This window comes from Mytilus edulis, chromosome 13, assembly GCF_963676685.1.
Source record: "Mytilus edulis chromosome 13, xbMytEdul2.2, whole genome shotgun sequence".
Taxonomy (NCBI): domain Eukaryota; kingdom Metazoa; phylum Mollusca; class Bivalvia; order Mytilida; family Mytilidae; genus Mytilus; species Mytilus edulis.
The window spans coordinates 5,417,536-5,442,760 of NC_092356.1; the positions used below are offsets into that span (position 1 = coordinate 5,417,536).

Consider the following 25,225-nt stretch of genomic DNA (forward strand, 5'->3'; position numbering starts at 1 on the left):
CACAACATAGAAAACCAAAGAATAAACAACACGAACCCCACTAAAAACTAGGGGTGATCTCAGGTGCTCCGGAAGGGTAAGCAGATCCTGCTCCACATGCGGCACCCGTCGTGTTGCCTATGTGATTACAAATCCGGTAAATAGTCCAATTCGGTAGGTCAAACTCACGAAAGGGAAGGGGACTGCAGTTACGACGTGAGGAACATATCCGATATCATTTGTGAAATGGTTATTCCATAACGGTCAACCAACTCGTGATGGCGTCCGTAAAATTTACGAAGGGATGATTTCAACTTCACCATTTGGAACTCTTGATTTAATAGCTTCCTTGTGAGCAGTAACCCTCTATCAAGAAAATCATGATAGGAAATGCAAGCACGGGAATATCGTATCAATTGAGAGATATATACCCCGTATGCAGGTGCTGCTGGAATGTTGCTACTTAGAAATGGAAAGTTCACAATTGGAAAGCTGAAATCATCTCTTTTGTCGTAAAGTTTTGTCTTCAACCGACCCTCATTGTCAATTTCTAGATGTAAGTCAAGATATGAAGCTGACTTAACTGTATCTGTAGTATCCTTTATCTCCAATTCGATGGGATAGATGCGTTCCACATAGTCACCAAATTTTGAATTGTTTAGTGAAAGAACGTCATCTATATAGCGGAAAGTAGAGTTAAAGGATATTGCTAACTTCTTATCTTTCTTCCTAAGAAGTTCCTGCATGAAGTCAGCCTCATAATAATAAAGAAACAAGTCAGCAAGTAGAGGGGCACAGTTTGTTCCCATTGGGATGCCGACAGTCTGTTGAAAAACACGTCCTCCGAACGTAACAAATATGTTGTCAATCAAGAAATCAAGCATCTTGATAATATCGGTTTCAGAGAATTTTTTGTTTGAATCAGAGTGATTCTTTACAAAGTAGGATTTATTCCTCCCTAAGACAAGATACTTGTATCTACGTTGGCCATTCTTTTTTATGAAGCAAAGTAATACCAACTCTTTTAATTTGTCTTTAAGTTTGGAATGTGGAATACTTGTGTAAAGAGTAGAGAAGTCAAATGTTTTAATACTGTTACAAGATGAAAGAGAGTTAGATTGTATGTACTCTAAAAGATCTTTGGAATTTTTAAGTATCCACATCTGATTCACGCCACCTCTAGAATAGGCAGTTTCACAATAACTTTGAAGCCCGTCTTTGATTGCTGATAAAATGGATGTTAATAATTTAGAAAGAGGTTTTGTGGAGCACTTGGAAGACCCAGCAATATACCGCTGTTTGTAAGGACACTTATGTAGTTTAGGTATCCAATACAGTGATGGAAGATCCAGTTCTTCATCTTTGGTTGAAAGACCAAAGGAACAAAGAACAGACCTATGATTATCCAGGATTTCCTCTTTGGTAAGTGTCGTGAGGGTATATGTTGAGTTTCCAAGTGAATTGTCTATACCTAATTCGTTTATCAAGCAATTAATGTAATGACTTTTACAGACAAAAACGATGTTATTTGGGGCTTTGTCTGCGGGGACAACAACATATTTATCATGGAGGTCGGATAGGTGTTTAGCAACATTTGGGTCTTTAAAAATTGACGTAGCATGGGCATTGATGGACCCATTCAGTTTCTTAATTCTGATTTGTATGAAGTCTATCTTGAGTCATGGTTTTCTCTGAAACAGAAAGTGGATGTAAATCAAAGAACATTATGTCTTTGTAACATTTCTCTAAATTTATTATAAAATTTATTTGTTGTCACAGATGAAATTAAAGCGTTTATCGCCCAATATACAGCAACCCAACGACATAATACGATATGTAATTTATTTTGAATTTATTTAGAACCTTTCATCCGTATATGTTTCGAATAAACAAACTATTGAGGACATACATATATGACTAATATTAAAATTTACTCTTAAACTAGTAATATATGGTTTAAAAAGATATCATGAAATATATTTTTAATTTTGTTTTTGTCTTCAACTATCAAACATCAAGTGGTGTTAATCAATTAAACAACACGTCTCTGTAATATTTCATTAACTTTCCATATCAAGTTACTCTTTTGTCACACATGAAATAAAAGTGTTAATTTTCCCCTAAACATGTACATAACAAATGTGTTAATTTTGTTTTTCTGAACATAAAATGAAATTCATTTAAGTTAGATTGATAGTAAAGAAAACAAAAAATGATACAAGTTGTTTTGAATAACTAAATGCACAAATAGATTGAGTTTGAATCAACTCATTGTCTGAAGGAATTATTTATGTTTATTTATGTTTATTTCTTTATCACGTCAAAAAGAAATGCCTTTCCGTCTCTTTCATTACAAACAAGCAGAATATTTTCAGTTTTGTCAAAATAAATTCCAAACGGCTCATTCAATCCATTTGATTCAGTAAGAAGTTCTTTATAATGTTCACAATCATCAGATACAACTATTACAGTGTTTGTACTCGCATTAGTCACATACACATTCCCCTCATCATCTGTTGTCACACCTTGTAAATATTGAATTTCATCATTTTTATAAACATTCCACATTGACTTTCCATTTAACGAGCAGCAGTATATTGATGTTTTGTCAGAATACAACTGTACAGATCATGACAAGCAAATAAGTTAAACTCATAGTAAAGAAAAAAAATATACAAAATGTAATTAAGATTGATAGTATAGAAAACAAAAATTAATAGAAATCATTTTGATTGACAAAATACACAAATAGATCCAAGTCCAAATAAACTCATTGTCTGATAGAATTATTCATGTTTATTTTTGTTCTTTTTCACGTCAAAAAGAAAAGCTTTTCCGTTTCTTTCATTACAAAGAAGCAGAATATTTTCTTTTTTGTCAAAATAAATTCCACGCGGCGCATACAATCCATCAGATTTAGTTAGAAGTTCTCTATGATGTTTACCATCATCTGATATAACTAATAAAGTTTTGTTCATCCAACCAGTCACATATACATTCCCCTCATTATCTGTTGTTACACAATTTAAATATTGAAATTTATCATTTTCAAACTCCCACATTAGTTTACCATGTAACGAGCAGCAGTATATTGATGTAGTGTCTATACAGACCAACCTGTCTCTGTCTACTGTAATGTCGTTGATATTGTATGAAGGTACCGGTATAGTACGTATTACTTTACCTGTCAGGTCCATCACATGTATTATACTGTTATCAATAACAACGTACATGTTATTATCATTATATGATATCCCGTAGCAGACACCACTGGTGTAGATTGTACTGGTGACAGAACGTGTAGATATATTTATTATCAGTATGGTTATGTCATATATACAGGATACTGCTACAGTGTTACTATCTATCTCTGTTATAAAACGTGGTTTATAGGACAGAGGTATGTGATCGATATCAGAACCGTCTGAATTACAAATAATAAGTCGGTTATTGTTATAGTCGGTAAACACTAATGTATTGCCTGTTTTGATACAGGTAGTAATGAACAGATCTTCATTCGTTGACTGTTTTATATTCAACTTTTTACACAAAGTGACAGAAACAGGAAGGTTGTATTTGACGGGTGTTTGAGCTTGGGTAAATGATTTTTCTGTGGTTCTTGTGTTTTCTAAAATAGATAAAAACAAATAAACATTGAACAAATATCTGAAGAAATAGATTGAATGTTGTAACATTAATATCTTGGTTTAGTAAACTATGGATGGTTAATTGGGGAAAAATAGGGGGATATTTTTGGCAGATTGACTTCATTTTAATCGGATACTACACATGTATGCTTATTTTTTTTGGCGGGTTTATTTTCACTTTTGCACTTTATCCTGTATTTTGTAACAAAGAATATTCCTTTCATCCAGTTTTTTCGGAAAAAAAATATTTATTTCCACAGCGAATCGTCCCTGAATTCAAGGAATTATAATGAGAGAGATTGAAAACAAGTGAAATGTGCTAAGCAAATCATGTACTGGACAGACCTATCCAGTGGGAGAACTAATTTGTTTGGAGCTATCTATAAATGTCATGTTCTAGAAAGAGAAAACATGTTTAAGCTTCCTGTGTTCTTTCTGCCATGAACGTTCTTCAGTATATTGTTGTTGTTTAAGGATACATACAAGTTTATTGTCTTTTTCGGGGTTTTTTCTCGAAAATCTCAGAACCAACTGATAAAACCCACTAATAAATATCAAAATTTAGGCACAACAAATAAAGTAGAAACACACCACAAATATTGCATTGATTGATTTATTGATTGTTGATTGCTTAACGTCATGTGACAAATATTTCATGCATGTTCAGGACGAAAAAATGACAATGTATCTGGGATAAAGGTCGAGGAAACATTTAGACTGCTACTGGAAAATGAGGGTATATTGGTTAGGGATAGGCAAGTTGCCTTGTAAAAGGCCCCGTACAAGCCCCTCAAAGAGTTTTTTTCAAGGCTTTTAAACTGACTGAGAGCGTGGCACTCTTTCTACACCATGTACACAAGGCATCGGATTTAACGTCATCATTCTGACCAGATTAAGATTAATTTCATTTAATTCGCGTATAGCTAAACAGACACCTACGTTGGCCAAACAATGTATTGACGCTAAGAAACCTTGTCACAATGAATTGAAACACACCAGAGGTATTGTATGGGAGAAAGGATTTGCTTTTTTTTTAATTTTATCATTGCAGTCGTATATGACACAATGTATGAGTTGAGTAATGTATAGAACAAGAATCAACGTGTCATGATTTACAGGCTTCTGTTTTATAGTGACTAACTTTTATAAACTAACCTTTTTATTTTTTTTTTCATCTTGAAAATGAACGAGACATTTGCCACTGGACGTTTCAAACTAACAACAATTCATCAATGTATCAATTATGAAATTACCATATAGAAGGAATTTATGTTATTTTCTTAGCTATATTCGTCGTGACTAAAAGTATTTTGTATATATAAGAAGGGAATTCAAATACAAGTCTGTGCAAATACAATACCACTGATGTATAATGAACCTACGTGATGATTGGGCTATAGAAATATGGTCGAACCTAACCCTTTTGCTTTTGTTAAAGAATCTAAAAAGGGTTAATCGGAAAAAACTGTAACATGGTTGATGATAATTTCGTATCACCTTCATAATAATACATGGGGGTCTTGAAATGTAGATTCTAGATACTGACGATATTTTATCATCTCAGTTGCGTGCTTAAGTCTTTTTTTTAGTTTGTTTTTATTGGTTAATAACTTCACAGTCTAATTTTAGTAATATCTTTTTGCCGTGGCTCGGTACTTATACATCCCGCCATTGTTTGATTGTGTATTGGTCATATTTTTGTAATATTGTCTTTCATTTTTGCTTATGTGCTTTCTTTTTATGCCATTTTGTTATTTCCTTATTGACATATATTTTTATATTGTTTTGGTGAATAAGATTTTAACACATTGATAAATGATGTACCCTATCTATTTGTCATTTTGTCATATTATGTCTATTTGTTGGTGTCGATATGATTAAAAACTATGTGACTGTCAGACAAGTGAGAGGTTTATCTAGCTATGAATCCAGGTTTTAATCCACCATTTTTCTACAGAAGGAAATGCCTGTATCAAGTCAGGAATATAACAGTTGTTTTCCATTCGTTTGATGTGTTTGAGCTTTTGATGTTCCCATTTGATAAGGGACAAGGATGCATGAATACGATTTATCGTGTAAAGGTAATGATATATAGATGTGGTATGATTGTTATTGAGATAAATCATCACTAAAGACCGCATTTCATAGAAGTTAACAACAATATGTTACGATAAGGCCTTCATCAATGAACAAAAGCTATATAGTGTCAGCTAAAAAAGATCTTAAGATGACAGATGTAAAACAAAAAAGTAACAGAGAGATTTATGTCTGAAATAATAAAAATAAAAAAAATAAATCCCCGACTGGCACATACAAAATGTGGCGGGATTAACCATAGTTGCTGTCGTCAAACCCTCTTCTAAACCACGGATAGATGTGTAACAGTGTAATATGTATAATGACCGATAAAAAGCACATAACGACCCTTACACAAACCTTGACACGCAATATACAGATCTGGGAATACTCGTAGTTAACTGAAGCTTGTTAAAAACCAATAAATAAAAAAGTAATGTTGCTGAAAGGGAAGTTTTCTTTGCGTGGACAACAGTTAGCATGTTACATGTCTTTTCTACAGCCTGTCCAACTTACCTTCAGATATTAGTGATTGGGCGTAGGATGCTTCTTCTTCTGTAATAGATTAAAAAAGCCTCGTTTATATCATTTGAACATCTAATTGGTTGGATTAAATTGAAGACTTGCATCACAAAGGTATTCTTAATTTGTTTTCGTCTTTCAAATGACTGAAACATTTGCAACAGGTGGTAAATACTCCTTGGGAGACGAGGATATAGATATTTAGTCACTAAAGGTTCACAAACCAGCAGGAAAGCCCTTGCAAAAATGTGACGCATTTTAGACTATTTGGAATATACAAGTACGCAGACACGTCTTCTAAGAATGGGGACGTTAAATCCAAAGCCTCATGTACATATAATGTCAAACACTCTGTACTTAAAGAATCATTGTAACAACTCGTTTCGGCCCGTAGGTCGCCTGTTACATAACAACTTTATTTACCCAATATACCCTCGTTTTCAAGTTGAAGTCTAAATTTCTCCGACCGTTATCCCGAACGGCCCCATTCAGGACGTACATTTTGAATTTAATGTTAATTTGTTCTCGTCGTACTACATATGCCTAAATTGATTGCCACTGGGCGTTAAGCAATCAATGAATCAATTGTTTAAGAGAGAGCCATATCTCTTGCACGTAAAAGACACCTTTGTAGATTTCGTGAAACAGTAGGGTAATGCTGCTCAAGGCAGCACTCGCACCCGGAAAGTAAAAAGGGATTAGTAAAAGTTGCAAAACTTGTTTCCTAATCCACTATAAATAAATATGTTTAAACTAATCAGTCTTCTTAAAAGTGAATGACATATGTGCCACTTGTCGTAAAGCATTCAATCAATTTATGTCTTATGAACTGCTCAATAAAATGATAAATGGTTTGAAGTGTCAAATTTTTATTGGAATGATATATTCTTCCTGATATGATTTTTTTCCGCTAGTAGGTCTATCAGGATAATAAAACTACTGAAATATCTTTCTTAGGGGCTGATTTTGTTGCAAGGTAGTTTCGCCTGATGTATGAAAATACACCCAAATCGGAACAAAATACGCTTCCCGACTTTTGACTCTTACGACATCGCTTTACGAAAGACGTAGTTACCTATTACATAGCTAAGGTTTCCGCTAGCGATCGCTATTCTCGCATTTAAAATAAATAATAATTATTTAAGTTCATCCATCTTGTTCATTTACTTTGTTTCGGGTTTCTCGGACTTTACCGGATCAGACAGCTCGTTCAGATTTTGACAGAAAATCAAAAGTCAGCTGATTGCATTTTATAGCTGTATGCAACAGAAGACTTATTAATTCATTAATAAAATTAATAAATGATAGGGTTAAATGGCGTCCGTCACATGTCACATACATAATTTATTAACCAATTTGTCTCCTCTCTTGTAAAAATTACGATGGTCCGGAAAGGGAAACTTTTGTTAAAATGAAAAATGTTCAAATCAAGATAAATCTCCGACTTGTCTTTTAGATTTGGTATAGAATATGATATTTGATATGAGAGAGTCGTTTTGGCAACATACTTGTTTCAATCATAGTTTTACGTCTCAGCTTGTAACTGTCAAATGCATATTTGAAGAGCTTATTAAAGTAAAGTTTCATAGTTAATGTTTTACAGACAATGATTATCTAGTTTTGTCTTCTGTAGCAATATGTGACATTCAATCAAATTAGTAGACATCCGCATCAATGTCGGACCAAGACAACTCGGATCAGTTTAAATGAAAACTCGGTTGCATTACAGTTAGGACCAAGTAACTAGAGTAGGTTAATAGCGTAGAACTGGTTGTTTGAATTAAAAAGAAAAATATAGAACCTGGTGAGCTGTTCGCCTTTACGATATTTGAAACATTCATATAGATACATTCTTTGAAGGGGTTTAAAAGAGGGACGAAAGATACCAAAGGGACAGTCAAACTCATAAATCTAAAACAAACTGACAACGCCATGGCTAAAAATAAAAAAGACAAACAGAAAAACAATAGTACACACGACACAACATAGAAAACTAAAGAATAAACAACACGAACCCCACCAAAAACTAGGGGTGATCTCAGGTGCTCCGGAAGGGTAAGCAGATCCTGCTCCACATGTGGCACCCGTCGTGTTGCTTATGTGATTACAAATCCGGTAAATAGTCTAATTCGGTAGGTCATATTCATGAAAGGGAAGGGGATTGTAGTTACGACGTAAGGAACATATCCGATATCATTTGTGAAACGGTTATTCCATAACGGTCAACCAACTCGTGATGGCGTCCGTAAAATTTACGAAGGGATGATTTCAACTTCACCATTTGGAATTCTTGGTTTAATAGCTTCCTTGTGAGCAGCAAACCTCTATCAAGAAAATCATGATAGGAAATGCAAGCACGAGAATATCGTATCAATTGGGAGATATATACCCCGTATGCAGGTGCTGCTGGAATGTTGCTACTTAGAAATGGAAAGTTCACAATTGGAAAGCTGAAATCATCTCTTTTGTCGTAAAGTTTTGTTTTCAACCGACCCTTATTGTCAATTTCTAGATGTAAGTCAAGATATGAAGCCGACTTAACTGTATCTGTAGTATCCTTTATCTCTAGTTCGATTGGATAGATGCGTTCCACATAGTCACCAAATTTTGAATTGTTTAGTGAAAGAACATCATCTATATAGCGGAAAGTAGAGTTAAAGGATATTGCTAACTTCTTATCTTTCTTCCTAAGAAGTTCCTGCATGAAGTCAGCTTCATAATAATAAAGAAACAAGTCGGCGAGTAGAGGGGCACAGTTTGTTCCCATTGGAATGCCGACAATTTAAGATGTCAAATTCATGTTAACTGATTCGACCTAAATTCTCATATTTGATTTATAACACTAAAACTAAAAGTCTAAAATAATTAATTAGTAATACATGCACACGATATTGTTTATAATCATTTCGTGTGTATTATTGATATTTATTTTTTTCCACAAAAAAATAATTCTTCAGTTTTATAATGGATAAAGGATTCCAGCCAAAATGTTACAAAACTGAGGAAAGCATGCAAAACAAAGAAAATCAAGGTAGGGTGACCAGGTAGGGGTTATACGGCTTAGATCAACACTTGTAATGTACTATGTTCCTGTACAGTCTTATGAGTTCGCAGTTAGCTGTTTGAGTGAATGACAGCTACATTGCCTCGCAGATAGAATACAGGATTAATATGAAAACACCAAAGCAAAAACACTAAACACTAATATTTATCTGTTTTAGAAAAAAATACATTTTTACAGACTAAAAAATAAACTAAGCCAAAAAAGTTTAGCAACACTTTTCTTTTTTCTGGAAAATAAATATTGATATAATCCTTAGTTTTACCTGTAATTTAAAACAGTCGTATTTTTTTTTCGTGTTGATTGATTTGGCGCCATTTCAGATTTGCACGTGCAATTGATGTTTTACCTTCTGTTTCTGTACTTGTAAAACGATATTAAAAATTTCTTTTTCACTAACGTTCAGAAACACACCTGTGATAAGAAAAACACATACACCTTTGAAAAAATGCTTGGGGTGACAACCAGGCAACCCCGAAAATGACCGTCAGAAAGCTCTTGGGCTCGATTTAATGTGCATAAGGCAACAGTTTAGAGACTAACAAACAAATGTCGACAAACTACAATTGCACAGAATAAGTCGATGTCTCATAGACCAAAACAACTATCGTCCGGGGAAGAGCGCTACCTTCGCTTTACGTCAACACGTGACAAGTGGTTTTTTGTTCGACCACAAAAGTAGTGCATGACAAAAGACAGCTGCTGGTGTGCCTGCCAATCCTTCATTGGTTCACTAAGGGCATTGCTGATAAATTAATTTTGAATAACACTGCACTCATTTCCGCATTTTGACCTTCCACGTGCTCCATACAAAGAAAATCCTGATGAATGTGAGTGATAAACATTCATGTTGCTTCTGACATGTCATAATTCCATTTTGTTATTATTAACATTATATGTTGTTATGATTTTGTAAAGAAATAAAATTTCACATTTGTGTTGCTAAACTTTTTTGGCTTAGTATAAATAGCCTTAAATTAGTTACCAAGACAGATAGGTAGGAGTGTTGCAGTAATGTTATTGTTTGTTCCGCTTCCGTCTGAATGTTTAATAATGGCGTCCGCAATTTTTCTAAATTGCTCTTCCATGTTGTCATTAGTTTTAAATAACTCGGCCTCGATATCGAATTCTAAGTAGACTGGTTCTCCCGTAGTTGTTGGTGCATTCCATTGTTTGAAATCTGAAAGGTACAAGTAAGAAAAACATATTACCTCTAGCAGTAAATTTTATATTGTTGAAACCGTTAAAATACTGATTTCTGTTCAAATATGGAAAGGTTTAAAGATAACATTTGATTTTTTTAAATTTTATTTTGTCCTGTGTCCTTAATGTTTCTAATTTGAAACTGACATCAATCATATAGACGAAACCTCTCGGCTTTGACATGTTTAAAATCTAAATGCCTATTGTTACTATAAAACTAAAATGGATAGAAAAAAACTGAAAAAAGAAAAAATGTTCCACAAGACAACAGATTTGTGCATCATAGACACCAAATTTTTAGTTAGTGAGAGGACACCATACATTTAGCAGAAAGTGAAGTTAACTTAGAAAGGATAATGCTACATGTGCTAGTTTTATTTCATTCTCCCTAAGGAGCTTTTGTATGAAGCCGAATGATTAAAGGAACAAATCGACAAGAAGTAGAACTGCAGCATAATTATTAAACTATGGGAATGCTTGTTTTTTGTCCAACAAACGTTAAAAAGTAATTTGTAAATCATGACATCGAGCATCGGGAGAACGTCAGTGTCAGAATAAAATTGTTCGAATTAAAGTGGTCCTTACAAATTACAATTTATCAATTCCTCAAAATGTACAGACCTACGATAATTCAGGATTTCTTCTTGGGTAAATGTAATGTGGGTATTTAATTGAGTTTTAAAGTGAGTTGTCAATATCTAATTCAATTATCAAGCAGTTTATGTAATGTGATTAACGTACCCACAAAACGATGTTTTGGAGTTCGTCCGTGGGGACAACATCATCTCTGTCATGGAGGTTAGAAATGTCTAGCAGCATTGGGGTATTTCAAGATCGATGTAGCATGTGTTTTCATAACATATTCATTTTTTAGCTCATCTGGCCCGAAGGGCCAAGTGAGCTTTTCCCATCACTTTGCGTCCATCGGTCGTTAACTTTTACAAAAATTTTCTCCTCTAAAACTACAGGTCCAAATTAAACCAAACTTGGCCACAATCATCATTGAAGTATCTAGTTTAAAAAATATGTCCGATGAATCGGCCAATTAACCAAAATGGCCGCCATGGCTAAAAATAGAACATAGGGGTAAAATGCAGTTTTTGGGTTATATCTCAAAAACCAAAGCATTTAGAGCAAATCTGACATGAGGTAAATAAAGGCAACAGTAGTATACCGCTGTTTAAACTCACAAATCCATGGACAAAAACAAAATCGGGGTAACAAACTAAAACTGAGGAAACGCATTAAATATAAGAGGAGAACAACGACACAACACTACAATGTAACACACACAGAAACGGACCAAGCATCAGACAAAATCCCACGAGAATAAAAAATATAACATCAAAACCAAATACATGAATTTGGGATAGACAAGTACCGTGACACGTCTTATCGCAATGTGAATGTACACTAAAAAAAGAGGAAACAAATGACGCAACGTTAAAATGTAACACACAGAAACGAACTCTAATATAACAATGGCCATATTCTTGACTTGGTACAGGACATTTTTAAAGAAAAAAAATGGCGGGTTGAACCTGGTTTTGTGGCATGCCAAACCTCCCCTTTTATAGCCATGTGAAATATAACATTAAAATGACAACTCAACACCACAGGACTACAATATAAATAAATTGGAGAATACAATTGACATTATTTAGAATAATTTATACTTTAGCAAACAGTAGATTTATAAAATTAATAAACAAAAGCTGAACATGATAGAACTGAACTATTAACTAATTACAGGAAACAACTGAAATACATTACATAACCAGACATTTGCAACACAAAATGTAGACACATCCGAATAAATTTAAACCTCAACGCTAAGTGACGTCATATTTGAAATTGTAAAAAATGACAAAAAAATGATGACGTCATTTGAATTTGTAAAACAGACCATCAAAAAAATGAAAAATGACGTCATTTGAATGAATAAGATAGAAAAAAAATGATTAGCAGGTCAAGATCTATCTGCCCTGAAATTTTCAGATGATTCGGACAATCCGTTGTTAGATTGCTGCCCCTGAATTGGTAATTTTAAGGAAATTTTACTGTTTTTGGTTATTATCTTGAATATTATTATAGATAGAGATAAACTGTAAACAGCAATAATGTTCAGCAAAGTAAGATTTACAAATAAGTCAACATGTCCGAAATGGTCAGTTGACCCCTTAAGGAGTTATTGCCCTTTATAGTGAATGTTTAACCATTTTTCCTAAATCTTAGTAATCTTTAACGAAATCTTCTCCTCTGAAACTACTGGGCCAAATAAAACCAAACTTGGCTACAATCACCATTCAGGTATATAGCTATAAAAATGTGTCCGGTGATCCGGCCAACCAACCAAGATGGCCGCCATAGCTAAAAATAGAACATAGGGGTAAATGCAGTTTTTGGGTTATATCTCCAAAACCAAAGCATTTAGAGCAAATCTGACATGGGGTAAAATTGTTAATCAGATTAAGATATATCTGCCCTTCAATTTTCAGATGATTCGGACAACCCGTTGTTAGGTCGCTGTCCCTGAAATGGTAAGTTTAAGGAAATTTAGCCGTTTTTGATTATTTTCTTGAATATTACTATAGATAGAGATTAACTGTAAACCTAAATGACCCCTAAGGAGTTATTGCCCTTTATAGTCAATTTTTATTAATTTTCATAAAATTTGTAAATTTTTACTAACTTTTTCAACTGACACTGTAACTACTTGGCTAAGTTTATTATAGATAGAGATAATTGTAAGCAGCAAGAATGTTCAGTAAAGTGAGATCTACAAACACATAACCCTCACCAAAACCCATTTTCGTCATGAATCCATCTGTGTCCTTTGTTTAATATTCACATAGACCAAGGTGAGCGACACAGGCTCTTTAGAGCCTCTAGTTTTATTTAAACATTATGATTTTTTATCAACGACCTGAAGGTTGCACTTTGTTTCACAAAACACGCCCTTTTTGGGGGATATATAATATTCATAGATATTTTGTTTAGGTTACGTTTCTAGATAATATATCTGTTTTATCTCATAGAAACATAACTTGGAACATTACCAGTATAACTTCACATGAATAGCGACGAAATTGAAGTCTGAGGGAGACCAACAGTGAAGGTACTGAAGTTAAGTATAAGTTTAAACTCTTCGAATTTCGAGGTATATATATTTTGAAAATAAACCATTAATTACACACCTTGTACAGGTATCAATACCAAATCAATACTTTCAGTATCGAAGGTCGTAATACGTTCTAAAATCCTTCTAAAAAATAAAGCCAGGATAGATTGTAATAGTTCGTCTGTTTCCAGCAATATTACCAATATCTCTACATGTAGAACTATACTCCCTTTGGTGGCAACAATGAATTCAATTCCACTCAAGTCTTTGTTTATCTCGTCTTTGAGGGAGTTCAGAATATCAATAGTTGCCTCGACATTCTCCTCGTTCTGGAAGATGATCTGTACACGGACTTTACGTCTTCCTTCTAAATATTATAAAGTTGTTCATTATATCCCCTTGATCATATGAAATACCACAAAACGATGTCCTCAACCATTTTTATGTTGATATGAATATATCATTATATAATAACAACATTTTACACATGAAGAAAGGCAAATGTGTTGTACTCTTACAAGTCTTTTATTTTAGTATGTTTAGCACCAAAAAATTCATTGGCTAATAGATATGTATTTGTTGGACAATTACTAAAAATTTTCCCATCATGAAAGAAAGGCACCAATTACTTTTCTTTGTTTTTTTTAAAGAAAGAGGTGCAATGCATATACATTTGTAAATCAAATATTTTTGATGTTCAAACTACAGCCATGATATTGCTTTTTTAGCAACAACTTAATATGCTGTAACAGATTTATCAAGAAACTAAATAGTCGTTAAATGCTATTTAAATTTGAAACCGGAATCTGAAATTATCCCTTTTTTTCCTTTTACAGCAATGTCCTACCTGCTTATTCATGAATTGAAACATAAACTGGCTCTTTCCTTTGAAAATTTAACACCCTCTGAATAACGAAAAGATATATGGTAATTTCCTTTTCTTTTACCAAACCCACAGTAAAAACCTAACCAAAGCGAGGCGTGCGTTTGGCTGTGTGGAATTCAGCAGTGTGCAGCCACGTTCGTTCATTAAGGGAACTTTAGATCCAATGCACTGTCGAGAGAGTGCCATGCTACGTTCACAACTCTTGCAAGAATAATTTTACTGGTCCATAGGTGACCTGTTGCAAGGTAAACATTTACGTCTCTACCCAATACCCCTCGTTTTCAAGTGGCAGGTCAAATATCCATGATCTTCATCCCGGACGTCCTCTTTTACAGGACTTGCATATTGTATGTATTGTTGATTTGTACTCGTCCTGAAATGTTTGCCACTTGACTTAAAGCAACAATCAACAAATCAATTATCTTTTGGAAAGTGTAACTAACTATGTATTGATTCTATAGTATTTTCGTGTTTAAAAAACACCTTATCAAATATTCTATATACTAAAACAATTACCTTCTGATTTTTCGTTCTTTAAAAAAGTTCTCAAGTCCCTCAAACTCTTATCAAAACTTTCTCCCCAGAAAAATTTTAGTGGCCTTTCTTCAAATTGTACTGTAAAATTAAAAGATATTACAAATTAATATACATCAAAGCTAAAATAATGCACATTATAAAAATAAAACGAAAATCATAGTATGGTGTGTTTACAGGGCTTATAATGCTCGAACGTATATATTAAAAAATGACACATCCTTCATATGTTCCAGATCAGAAATGTTTAAGCCCTACAAGTAGGACAACTCAAATAGCCTTATCGATAACAATTGTAAATAGAATGGACAAACTATGTAGAGCAGAAACAAATGGATCAACTATAAGCAATTTTTAAGAAATTATCGGGAGATATTAATCTGGCATAAACACAATGATGTTCATTTTATATTCTATCAGTCCTTACCATGGCAATTGAAAACAAGTTTATATTATTCATTACTAATCAATAATAACATGATTAATTTAAACTTAAGAAGATGTGAATGACTGTCAATGAGACAAATCCCCACAGGAGACCAAATGACATAGAAAGTAACAACTAAAGGTCATCGGCCTTTTAAAGATGAGCAACACATACCGCATATTCAGCTATAACAAGCTCCGATATGACAACTATAATACAATTCAAACGAGAAAACTAACCATCTTACAGCTTGATTATGTACAAAAAATGAACTAAAATTGTTTTTTATCAGTCAAATTAAGGCAACATTACTATTTCAGTGTTTAAACTATATACATTGTTTGATAGAATTGAAAATGGAACTGGGGGAATATGTCAAAGAGACAACAATCTGACCAAAGAGCAGATAACCGCCGAATGCCACCAATGGATCTTCAACGCAGTGCGAAAATCCAGCAGCCAGTGGCGGGCCTCTCAGCCTGCCCCTAAGACGATTATAATCAAGGCAAGAAATACAAACTGAAAGATCCACAGCATATACTCAATTAAGATCGCACCGGATGTATCTACATGTTAAAAATCATCTCCTATGCATCCCTCTAATTACGATTCCAGTCGTTTTCGTTTTATTACGGTACGTTAATGAATCTCAGTTCATAAAAGAAAAACATATCATTAAACAAGAATGTGTCCTCAGTACACGAATGCCCCACTCGCACTATCATTTTCCATGTTCAGTGGACCGTGAAATTGGGGTAAAAACTCTAATTTGGCATTAAAATTAGAAAGATCATATCATAGGGGACATGTGTACTAAGTTTGAAGTCGATTGGACTTAAACTTCATCAAAAACTACCTTGACCAAAAACTTTAACCTGAAGCGGGACAGACGGACGGACAGACGGACGGACGAACGAACAGACGGACGGACGGACGCACAGACCAGAACACATAATGCCCCTCTACTATCGTAGGTGGGGCATAATAAAATTATTTAAAGAAGATTACAGGCGAAATCTCGATTTGGTTAACCGTAATGGAATATATGTTTCACAGATGACGACGGAAATATTCAATTGTTGTAACCACAATCTCGTCATATTTTCCTCCAATGTGACCCACCGAATTGGACTTCACCAAGTTTGTATTTTCGTACCCTTCATCTGCGATCACCCCCTAGTTTTGTGTTTTGTTTGTGTTCCTCAATTTCTGATTTATTTTGTTGGTTCTGTGTTCTGTTGTTTTTGTCTTTTCGTCATTTTTCTGTGTGTTTTCCATGGCAGTGTCACTAGTATTTGATTTGTAAGTTTGAATATATTTTTTGTATCTTTCGCCTCTCTTTCGATTAAGGGGATTTACGTCAGCTCAGAAATATATGCACAGAACATAAACATGGAAATATAATTCGAATAGATACAAACGATCTCACAATGACTCGACTAATAAAATTACGAAAATAACTCATGTGGCAATCATAACCACATCTTATGATTTTTAGATAAACTGTCAGAAAATATAAGCAATAATCAGGTAATAGTATAACACCGATATGTTTTTAAATCATTGTCGTATACATCTTACATCGTATATTCTCCAACTGTTTCAAGGCGTTCTTGTATTTGGTCTGCATTTGCATATCCATACTGCATGTTTTGTGTCTGACAATCAATTGTTCATAATTTCTCTTATGAAAAAAGTTTAGATCCATTCGTAATCCAATGTGACGAAAATTGTGGAAAAATTCATCAAATTCATCCTTTTCAATGTTTGTGTCGCATCGGTGAGCTATTTGGTTTCTGTAACGACGTATGCGTTCTACATCATCTGCCAATTTTATATCGATTTTGTCTGGGTTACTTCCCCATCCTTTTGTAGGAGAACTTATCAGCGAAAACTGTCTCAACAACTTATAGATCAATGTTATGTCCATTGATTCATATGAATTTGACGATTTTAAATCATTCAAGCTAGTTTTCTGATCAGACGTGAAATCATTTAGATACGATAAGCACATTTGGTACAAGTTACTTGCAGTAATGTTTGAGCTGATTATATCTCTAAGGATGTTTGGGAAAGTGTCAGTGATAACTCGCGACACTCTTGAATAGCGTTCTAGTTTTTCACTTTCCTCGTCAACAATGTGGATAGCTGCAAGACACAGGTTACACAATTATATTGTTTTGTTACATCATCAGTTTATGATTGATTGATTATTGCCAGTGTTGGTTACAAAGTTAACATACAGATAGAGAAAACGAGGCTAACGTTAACATTTTGATACATTTGCCGACAGGATGCAATAAAAACGTTTGGTTCAAGTCTCTCAATATGCATCGTATCCTTTAAGTCATATAAAACTTTAAATTAAACAAAATTAAGACAAAAGTTGAATATTACTAAAATACTTGAATGGCTTAGTTTGACTATAACACAAGTGTACGTGAGCTTTATTACAACTTCAAATCCTTTATATTATCAACAATTTTCATAAATGTACTGCTATTTTCCCTGTATGCAGTGAACTTAACTACGAGACCTCTCATTAGTACGTCGGCGGCCGCATATCACAAAGCATGTAAACAATTGCGAACTGGAAGATCAACAGTAATAACTAATTATTACAGAACAAATTCAGTACAACAAATCAGTTAAAAATTGTAATGTAAAAGTTAACGCATTGAAAATAAAATATATAACATCGCGCTTTAACCTCACTTATTTGGCATGTGCTCCACGTTTACGTGTACGACTATAAACTATATATGAAGTTGATTAGCTTTGCGATCACTGATAAAATTAATTGTCGAAAATACGATATTGATTTGTAATAAATATGAACAAATGTGCATACAGGACTTAGATTATGATAGATGCAGCATTGGTTCAATAATTATGATAAAATTAATAGAAACTCATCTAAATTTATATGACTTTAACAGATGCATTGGAGACTACATATCTTTAGATGCTAAAATAATAGAAGCAACATACATGTACATATGGACGCTGGACGCAATTTTTATTTGAATTTGTATTCGTTAGTTGTAGTTTAAATTAAACATATTTATACATTTAAAGTTTTGACTAAAGCGTTGAAGATTTTATTTTTATTTTTATTTTCTATTGTTTAAGATATAATGACTAAAAAATGCTGGAGTAAATGCATCTAGCTTTATTCTACAATTAGGCTTACCATTGATTTTTTGCATCATAGTCAGTTCTTGTAGCATATCAGTAATATTAATATCAGAGCTGTCAATCGTTTGGTACAATTGTATACACGTATCTTGACAAAGATATTCATCCACTCTCTTAAGCACCTCTTGTATTCTGTTTTTGAATTCTTCATAATAAAGCTCTGATATTTCCTCCGTCTTCCTAATAATAACGTCATTTGTTGCATTAAGTATTCTCTGAACATCGTCGCCGATTTCAACTTCTGTATCGTGTGGACTATTCCCCCACTTACACGACGGTTCATGCAATAAATTTTCAAATCGCAATATTTTAAAGCACAATTCGGTTGTGAAGTTATTAAAATTTGGTAGGTTTTCCATCAAGGTTATTTCATTTTCTGTGAAATCGGCAGGTATGTTATTCAGTTGATATTTCACTTGTAATCCTCTTGGACTTATACATCCTTTTAATATTTTTTGCATTACTGTCGGGAATAGTTTCTTGGCAATATTGCCTAGTCTTGCAAGTCTTTCGTTAGATTCTGCAGACATATTTATAGTTGCTGTGTTCGAACAATATACTGCAATAGTTATTCGAAAGAATTAAAGGCATGTACTTTCCATCTTCAGAAACAATAACTATATGGTTTATTTGGTATTTGAAATGATAGTCAATTTTAAAATAATGATAACATATAATGCTGAAATATTATACATGGATACATATCAATCTTATTATAGAGCAAAAGGCAGATTAAAATCCCAAAACAAAGATATAGATAATTTCCAATATTTGGATAAGACTCCCTTCGAAAAGGTTCATGTTAATTTCTGTAAATATATTTTAGGTACTAAAAAAACATCTGCTAATTTAGGTGTTAAAGCTGAACTTGGTAGACAACCAATAGAAAAATATATAAAAACACAAGCAATTCTTTATTGGGCTAGATTAAATACTGAAAACATAAACCCATTGCTAAAAGAAAGTTATACATTAAGTAAACACCTTGATTCACAAGGAGTTTATACTTGGTCCACTTTTATAAAAGATTCAACACAAGAAATGAATATTGATATACAAAAAGTAATGTCCTGTCAAAATATGGAACAAGTTAACAAACTAAAGACTTATATTAATAATATTACAAGTAAATTTTATTCAGAACTACTGGAAAATAAAATTAATAGTTTAAATGAAAATAACAAACTTTTTCTTTACAAAAATATTAAAGTCAAACAAGACCAATAATTTTATCTAAAATATCACAATTTTGAAACTAGACGTTTATTTACAAAAATTAGAATTAGTGACCATAATTTGCTTATTGAAAAGGGCAGATATTATCTAAAAATACCTCGAGACAATAGAACATGTCCAACTTGTAAAACCTTAGAAGATGAAAATCACTTTCTCCTCCACTGTCAAATTAATAAAGTTTTACGAATAAAACTTTTTAATGACATGGCAATAGATGATCCTATATTTCCAAATCTATCTGATACTAAAAAACTAGTAGTCCTACTAAATCCTTCTAATATATACTAAGTGAAAAAAACAGGTTCCTTTATAAAACAGTCTTTAGAGCTGAGGACAGGGGACTCTTAGTTAGTTTTACTTGTATATATATATAGATATGTGTGTGTTTAACTCAGTTATTTTATTGTTGTTGTTACTTTTGTTTATGTCACAAGTATAATTAAGAGATAACTGTATTGTATTTGAAGCTTTAAGGACGTCCATCGGTAGTTTTACTGTCGCAAATTTAGTTTACCTGGCGACGCGGAGCGGAGACAGGTAAACGGGTATTTGCGACAGTAAAACTACCGATGGACGTCCGCAAAGCTTCAAATACAATACAGTTATCTCTATTCTAATGCAAAACAAGTTCATAATTAAATTGCAATCATTATTTCAGTGTAAAACCTTCATTAAAGAAAATTCCGCGAAAAGATGTTATCTTCTTTGGTCCCTACACTAGGTGACGTCATATGTATGCTTCCGGCGTCAAACATAAACGCCGTGCGTTTTCTGGCTTCTGTGCCGCTTCAGAATGTAATAAAATTTGATAAAAGGAAGATTTTACGGCGCAACAAGTGAGTTTTGTGTTTATTATTGTAGAAATAACATGTCAATACATTGCGAAATTCAAAATGTCGGCTTCCTTAGTTACAGACAAGGAGATAGAGAATTTTACGCTTGCTGTCATCCAATCAGAACAATTGTTACAACATAATTGCATTAGAATGTTACTTATATGACAAATAAAGATTATTTAATTAAACGCGTTTTTATTTGATATTTATATTTAAAAAAAAAAAAAAACACATGTCGAAAATGACACAATTTATTCTTGTTTCTACTGTTTCTAGTTTTGATCAACTACACTATGCTATGACAAACATATTTATAAAACACTAAAGTATGTGAGAGACAACTTTGTTTGAAACCGTCTTTAACTCCAGTCATTTAGAGGAACCGTGATTATATTTAACACTACTGAATTTTGTTGCTTCAAGCATAATAAATTAACAATCTCGGCATTTAAATCTTTAAAATATGTGTTGTTGTCACCATCTTACAAACTTAAATAAAGTATCTATACTGGTAACAAACATCATTGTAACACTTCTGTGCTATAAACATTGAGATAGTTTCAATGTTATCATTTTCCACCAAATTGTTTACAGTTGATATTACCTAGGGCATGACATTACACATTTATTTCATCATTATATTCTGAGAAATTGTAAACAAAATAGTTTATTTTGTTTCAAACTTGTTTTTTTTTTCTGCATAAGACCTTTACTGGCTACAAAACACTGTCTTTTTAGTAGTATTTTAACAGATTTACGTAGATAAACAGACGTGTACTCCTTCAGTAAATTTAAAAGATAGTAGGAAAAAAGTAAAATCACAAAAACACTGAACTCCGAGGAAAATTCAAAAAGGAAAGTCCCTAATCAAATGGCAAAATTAAAAGCTCAAACACATCAAACGAATATATAACAACTGTCCTATTCCTGACTTGGTACAGGAATTTTCGTATGAAGAAAATGGTGGATTAAACCTGTTTTTATAGCTAGCTAAACCTTTCACTTGTATGACAGTCGCATCAAATCCCACAACATTGACAACGATGCGTGAACTAAACAGACACAATAGCTAAAAAATTCAAAAATGGGGCACAACCGTCAACAGTGTGCTATCATCTTAATCACTATAAAAACAAACACATGTAACAGAGAAGCGCAAAAAGGCATACGTCCTTTTTAACAACATTATTTTACTTTTTTAATATACGGTTTTATGTATCTATGTAAAATCCACCATAACGGATCGACAGATTTTTCAGTACTGGGACCGAATCCTTACATTGACACTAACTCTGATGTAGAATCGCGCGTTTGACGTCGCACAGGTAGATATAAAATAATGTTGTCGTTCAAAGTATGACCGGTAACATAAGTACAGAGTCATGTCAAATTGATATCACAAAAAAACAGACTTAACAGTTAAAGTAATATTAATAAAGACAAATAAAAAAATACTATAACACGTTATTAAGATGATAAGGATTCAATCCGAAATGTAAAACCTTTAATATTTTATCGATTTGTTATTTTGTTGAGAATATCCAAAAAGTGGGGAGATCCACTGACTATTGTGTAATTACACAAATGAAGAAAGATGTTCTAATTGAGGAAGAGCTAAGTTATTTGGACTATTTTACAATTATATTATTCAAAAACTGTGTAAACATGGTAAAGGAGTTAACATATGCGATAATTAAATAGATATGTTCATTTGAAATAAGATATATAAACTGTGAACTATTTTAAATCTATTTGAAATAAACTTACGAGCTGATAAATTCTTCCTTTTATTATGTTAATGGAGAAGTCCAGCAACATACACAGCTGAACTATTCTGTTTCTTCGCCATATTGAGTGTTTAAAGGCCATGTAAGCAATTTTATGTCATACGTAAAACATAGTTTCACGTGAAAAGTCACCTGTAATGAAAGGCTTCTAAAAATTGTAACCTTGAGAAAACAATATACATCATGCAAATGACAATTGCAATTTTAATATTTTGGGTTTAGGTGTTGTATTGGGCCTTAAATCAGAAATATTTCATTCAAAATATCTTTGGTTTTCAGAATCAAATGTAGAATGAGTGTATAACACAGTGTTTTTTTTTAAACTTGTAAACTTTTTAAGGGAGTAAAATCTGTAAAATGACGGAATAATGTTCACTGGACTACATATCTTGTTACAGTAATTATAGTTGATGTTATTTTTGTGACAGAGGGCGAATGGTATGTTGTTCATGAACCATCGCTTATCCATTGCTTCTCAAGCTTGAACTATTGTGTTGTTGATCTTTTAAAATTGAAGTCTTTTCTTAAGGATGTACACCTCTGAGGAGCCAAACATTTCTAGAATTAAACATTTTTTCTTAACCGGTTTTTTGGGTTTATAAAACTGTAAAAAAAATATTTTTGAAGAAAAAAATCATATTGTGGTGCACTTCTTGTTTTTGCGACGGGCCTTTAAAAATAGCAAATTTTGATGATTTTCCTATTTTTCATAAATTTTTACCTATTTTGGGGTTACTATCAAGAAAACAAGTTCCACAATTAAACTTTTGTTCATACTTTCAATAAAGATCAAGTTGACCAATCTGAATAAATTTAATAGGTAAGTGTTTATATAGGAAAGTTTTATAATATTTTAATGTTTTTTTTGTGTCAATTTTACCATGCTGTCAATTTTGTCAATTTGTGATTTTTTTCTCCGTTTTAAGAACAAAATGCATATTATTTAATTTTTTTTGTTATAAATGATTGAAAACATACCTATCTAAGAAATTTGAAAAGACAACAATTATAAGGGATGTACATGATTTTTGTAAAATCAATTATTGTACCCCTCACCCATTTTGTCAAAATTTAAGCTAAACAGAATAACTTGATTTGTCATAAAATTTGAAAACTGGATTACACTAAAACTATTCATTGTAAGTAAACAATTTTTTCACAGATTTGTGTTTGATTATGACTATTATGATTATTTGAAATATTCATTGATATTTTGCACTTGTATCACATGTTTTGAAAATAATTCCAGAGCGAGATTCCAACGAGACTGAAATGTCAAAAGTATACATCCTTACTAAGAAGTTAATGTAATTAAGTTTAAATAATTATGTAATGGTACATTACTAAATCAAACTTCGCAGTTCATTGTTTAGAGAAAAACAAAACATAACATAACGCGTCCGTCTTTAAATTATTATACATCTGAATATTATTCAACTTCTACTACACAATTGTATATTTTGTATAAATAAAGGTACAAGCCCTGTGTTTCGGTTGTACCGATGTGTATCATATGTTCGCTTATATTTATATATAGACATCTGAAATACAACCAATTGGTAGCCGAGAGGTTTCATTGATCATTTTGGTGTGTTGATGTCAGTCTTACATAACATATGTCAAGGAGGGCCTCGGTTCTTAAACATATACAAATTACAAAAGTATAAGTTTCAAAACTAATTCCAATTGTGAATAGAAATCTGTAAATTAGCCAAAAATAACGTAATGAAGTTAGGCACACAGATTTCAGATGCGTTGAATCTAAAAAACAAAACCCACGGTAAATGAATAGGCTGACGCCACGGCAAATGTTCATGGTGTTTAAAGAGTTATAATTAGTGGTATTTTAAATTTCAGTTCTTACTTTTCTTTATTTTCAAACTTTATATACTTTATCCATTCGTTTGATTTGTTTGAGCTTTTGATTTTGCCATTTGAGTACGGAATTTCCGTTTTAAATGTTAATACTTGATGGATTATATGTGTTTTGCAAATGTCAATTAAAAACTGCTGAACCGGTTTTCATTGAAAAATTTAAAGGTATAAATATTTTATATTCCATTAGGTTGTTTTCGTGTGCTACATATCTTATTATCTACGGTAACTTTTAAATGTCCTTAATATCAAAAAAACATATGTAAGTCATGATTTTGAAATGATAAATTTAAGTCGCATTTTCATTGTGGCATACTTGCCTCATTTAAGTCTGCAAAATAGTATTATAACTGGCTTTATGGTTTAGTTGTCTTCATACTTTATTTCTATATACATTCGTTTTTAGTGACGGCATAGAGAACATTCAAGGGGCTCTGACTTAATAATTTAGCAGCTGTTTCTTATCTTTTTTTTCTTCATTTTTACATATCTCAAAAGGTTCGTTCAGTAACTATTCCAATAGTAAGACACTATTTCACTTAACTAAGTATGACGTTATAAAGATCATGTAAGATCAGAAGCGGACACCATTTGAAATTAAATGGAGAATGGAAACGGGGAATGTGTAATAAAAGACATCAACCTGACCAAAGAAACAAAAAACATCTCAACGCCACCAATAGGTCTTCAACACAGCGAGAATGCGGGCTTCAGCTGGATCCTAAACAAAAATATATACTAGTTTAGCGAAAATGACTGTCGCATTTAATGTAGAAACATATATACGAACCAAAATTTAAAAAGCATACCAGCCAATGTAGCATAAACTAACACACA

The 25,225-nt window shown here is 32.7% G+C and overlaps 1 protein-coding gene across 4 annotated transcripts in view; it reads right to left on the reverse strand.

The window, feature by feature from the left end:
• Nucleotides 1–2,320: 2,320 nt before the first annotated feature.
• The window catches only part of LOC139501621 (uncharacterized), a 42,734-nt gene continuing 19,829 nt past the window's right edge, over nt 2,321–25,225 (reverse strand). For 2 of the 4 annotated variants that reach the window (XM_071290742.1, XM_071290741.1), the window contains 8 exons: nt 22,494–22,645; nt 18,650–19,213; nt 17,038–17,604; nt 15,012–15,110; nt 13,686–13,976; nt 10,271–10,465; nt 6,219–6,257; nt 2,321–3,607 (listed from right to left, as the gene is read on the reverse strand). In XM_071290742.1, the coding sequence (XP_071146843.1) occupies nt 2,766–3,607; nt 6,219–6,257; nt 10,271–10,465; nt 13,686–13,976; nt 15,012–15,110; nt 17,038–17,604; nt 18,650–19,184 (2,568 nt within the window). In that variant the 5' untranslated portion in view covers nt 19,185–19,213; nt 22,494–22,645 and the 3' untranslated portion in view covers nt 2,321–2,765. The remainder of the gene's footprint in view (nt 3,608–6,218; nt 6,258–10,270; nt 10,466–13,685; nt 13,977–15,011; nt 15,111–17,037; nt 17,605–18,649; nt 19,214–22,493; nt 22,646–25,225) is intronic. The other 2 variants (XM_071290743.1, XM_071290744.1) reach the window with 1 other exon arrangement.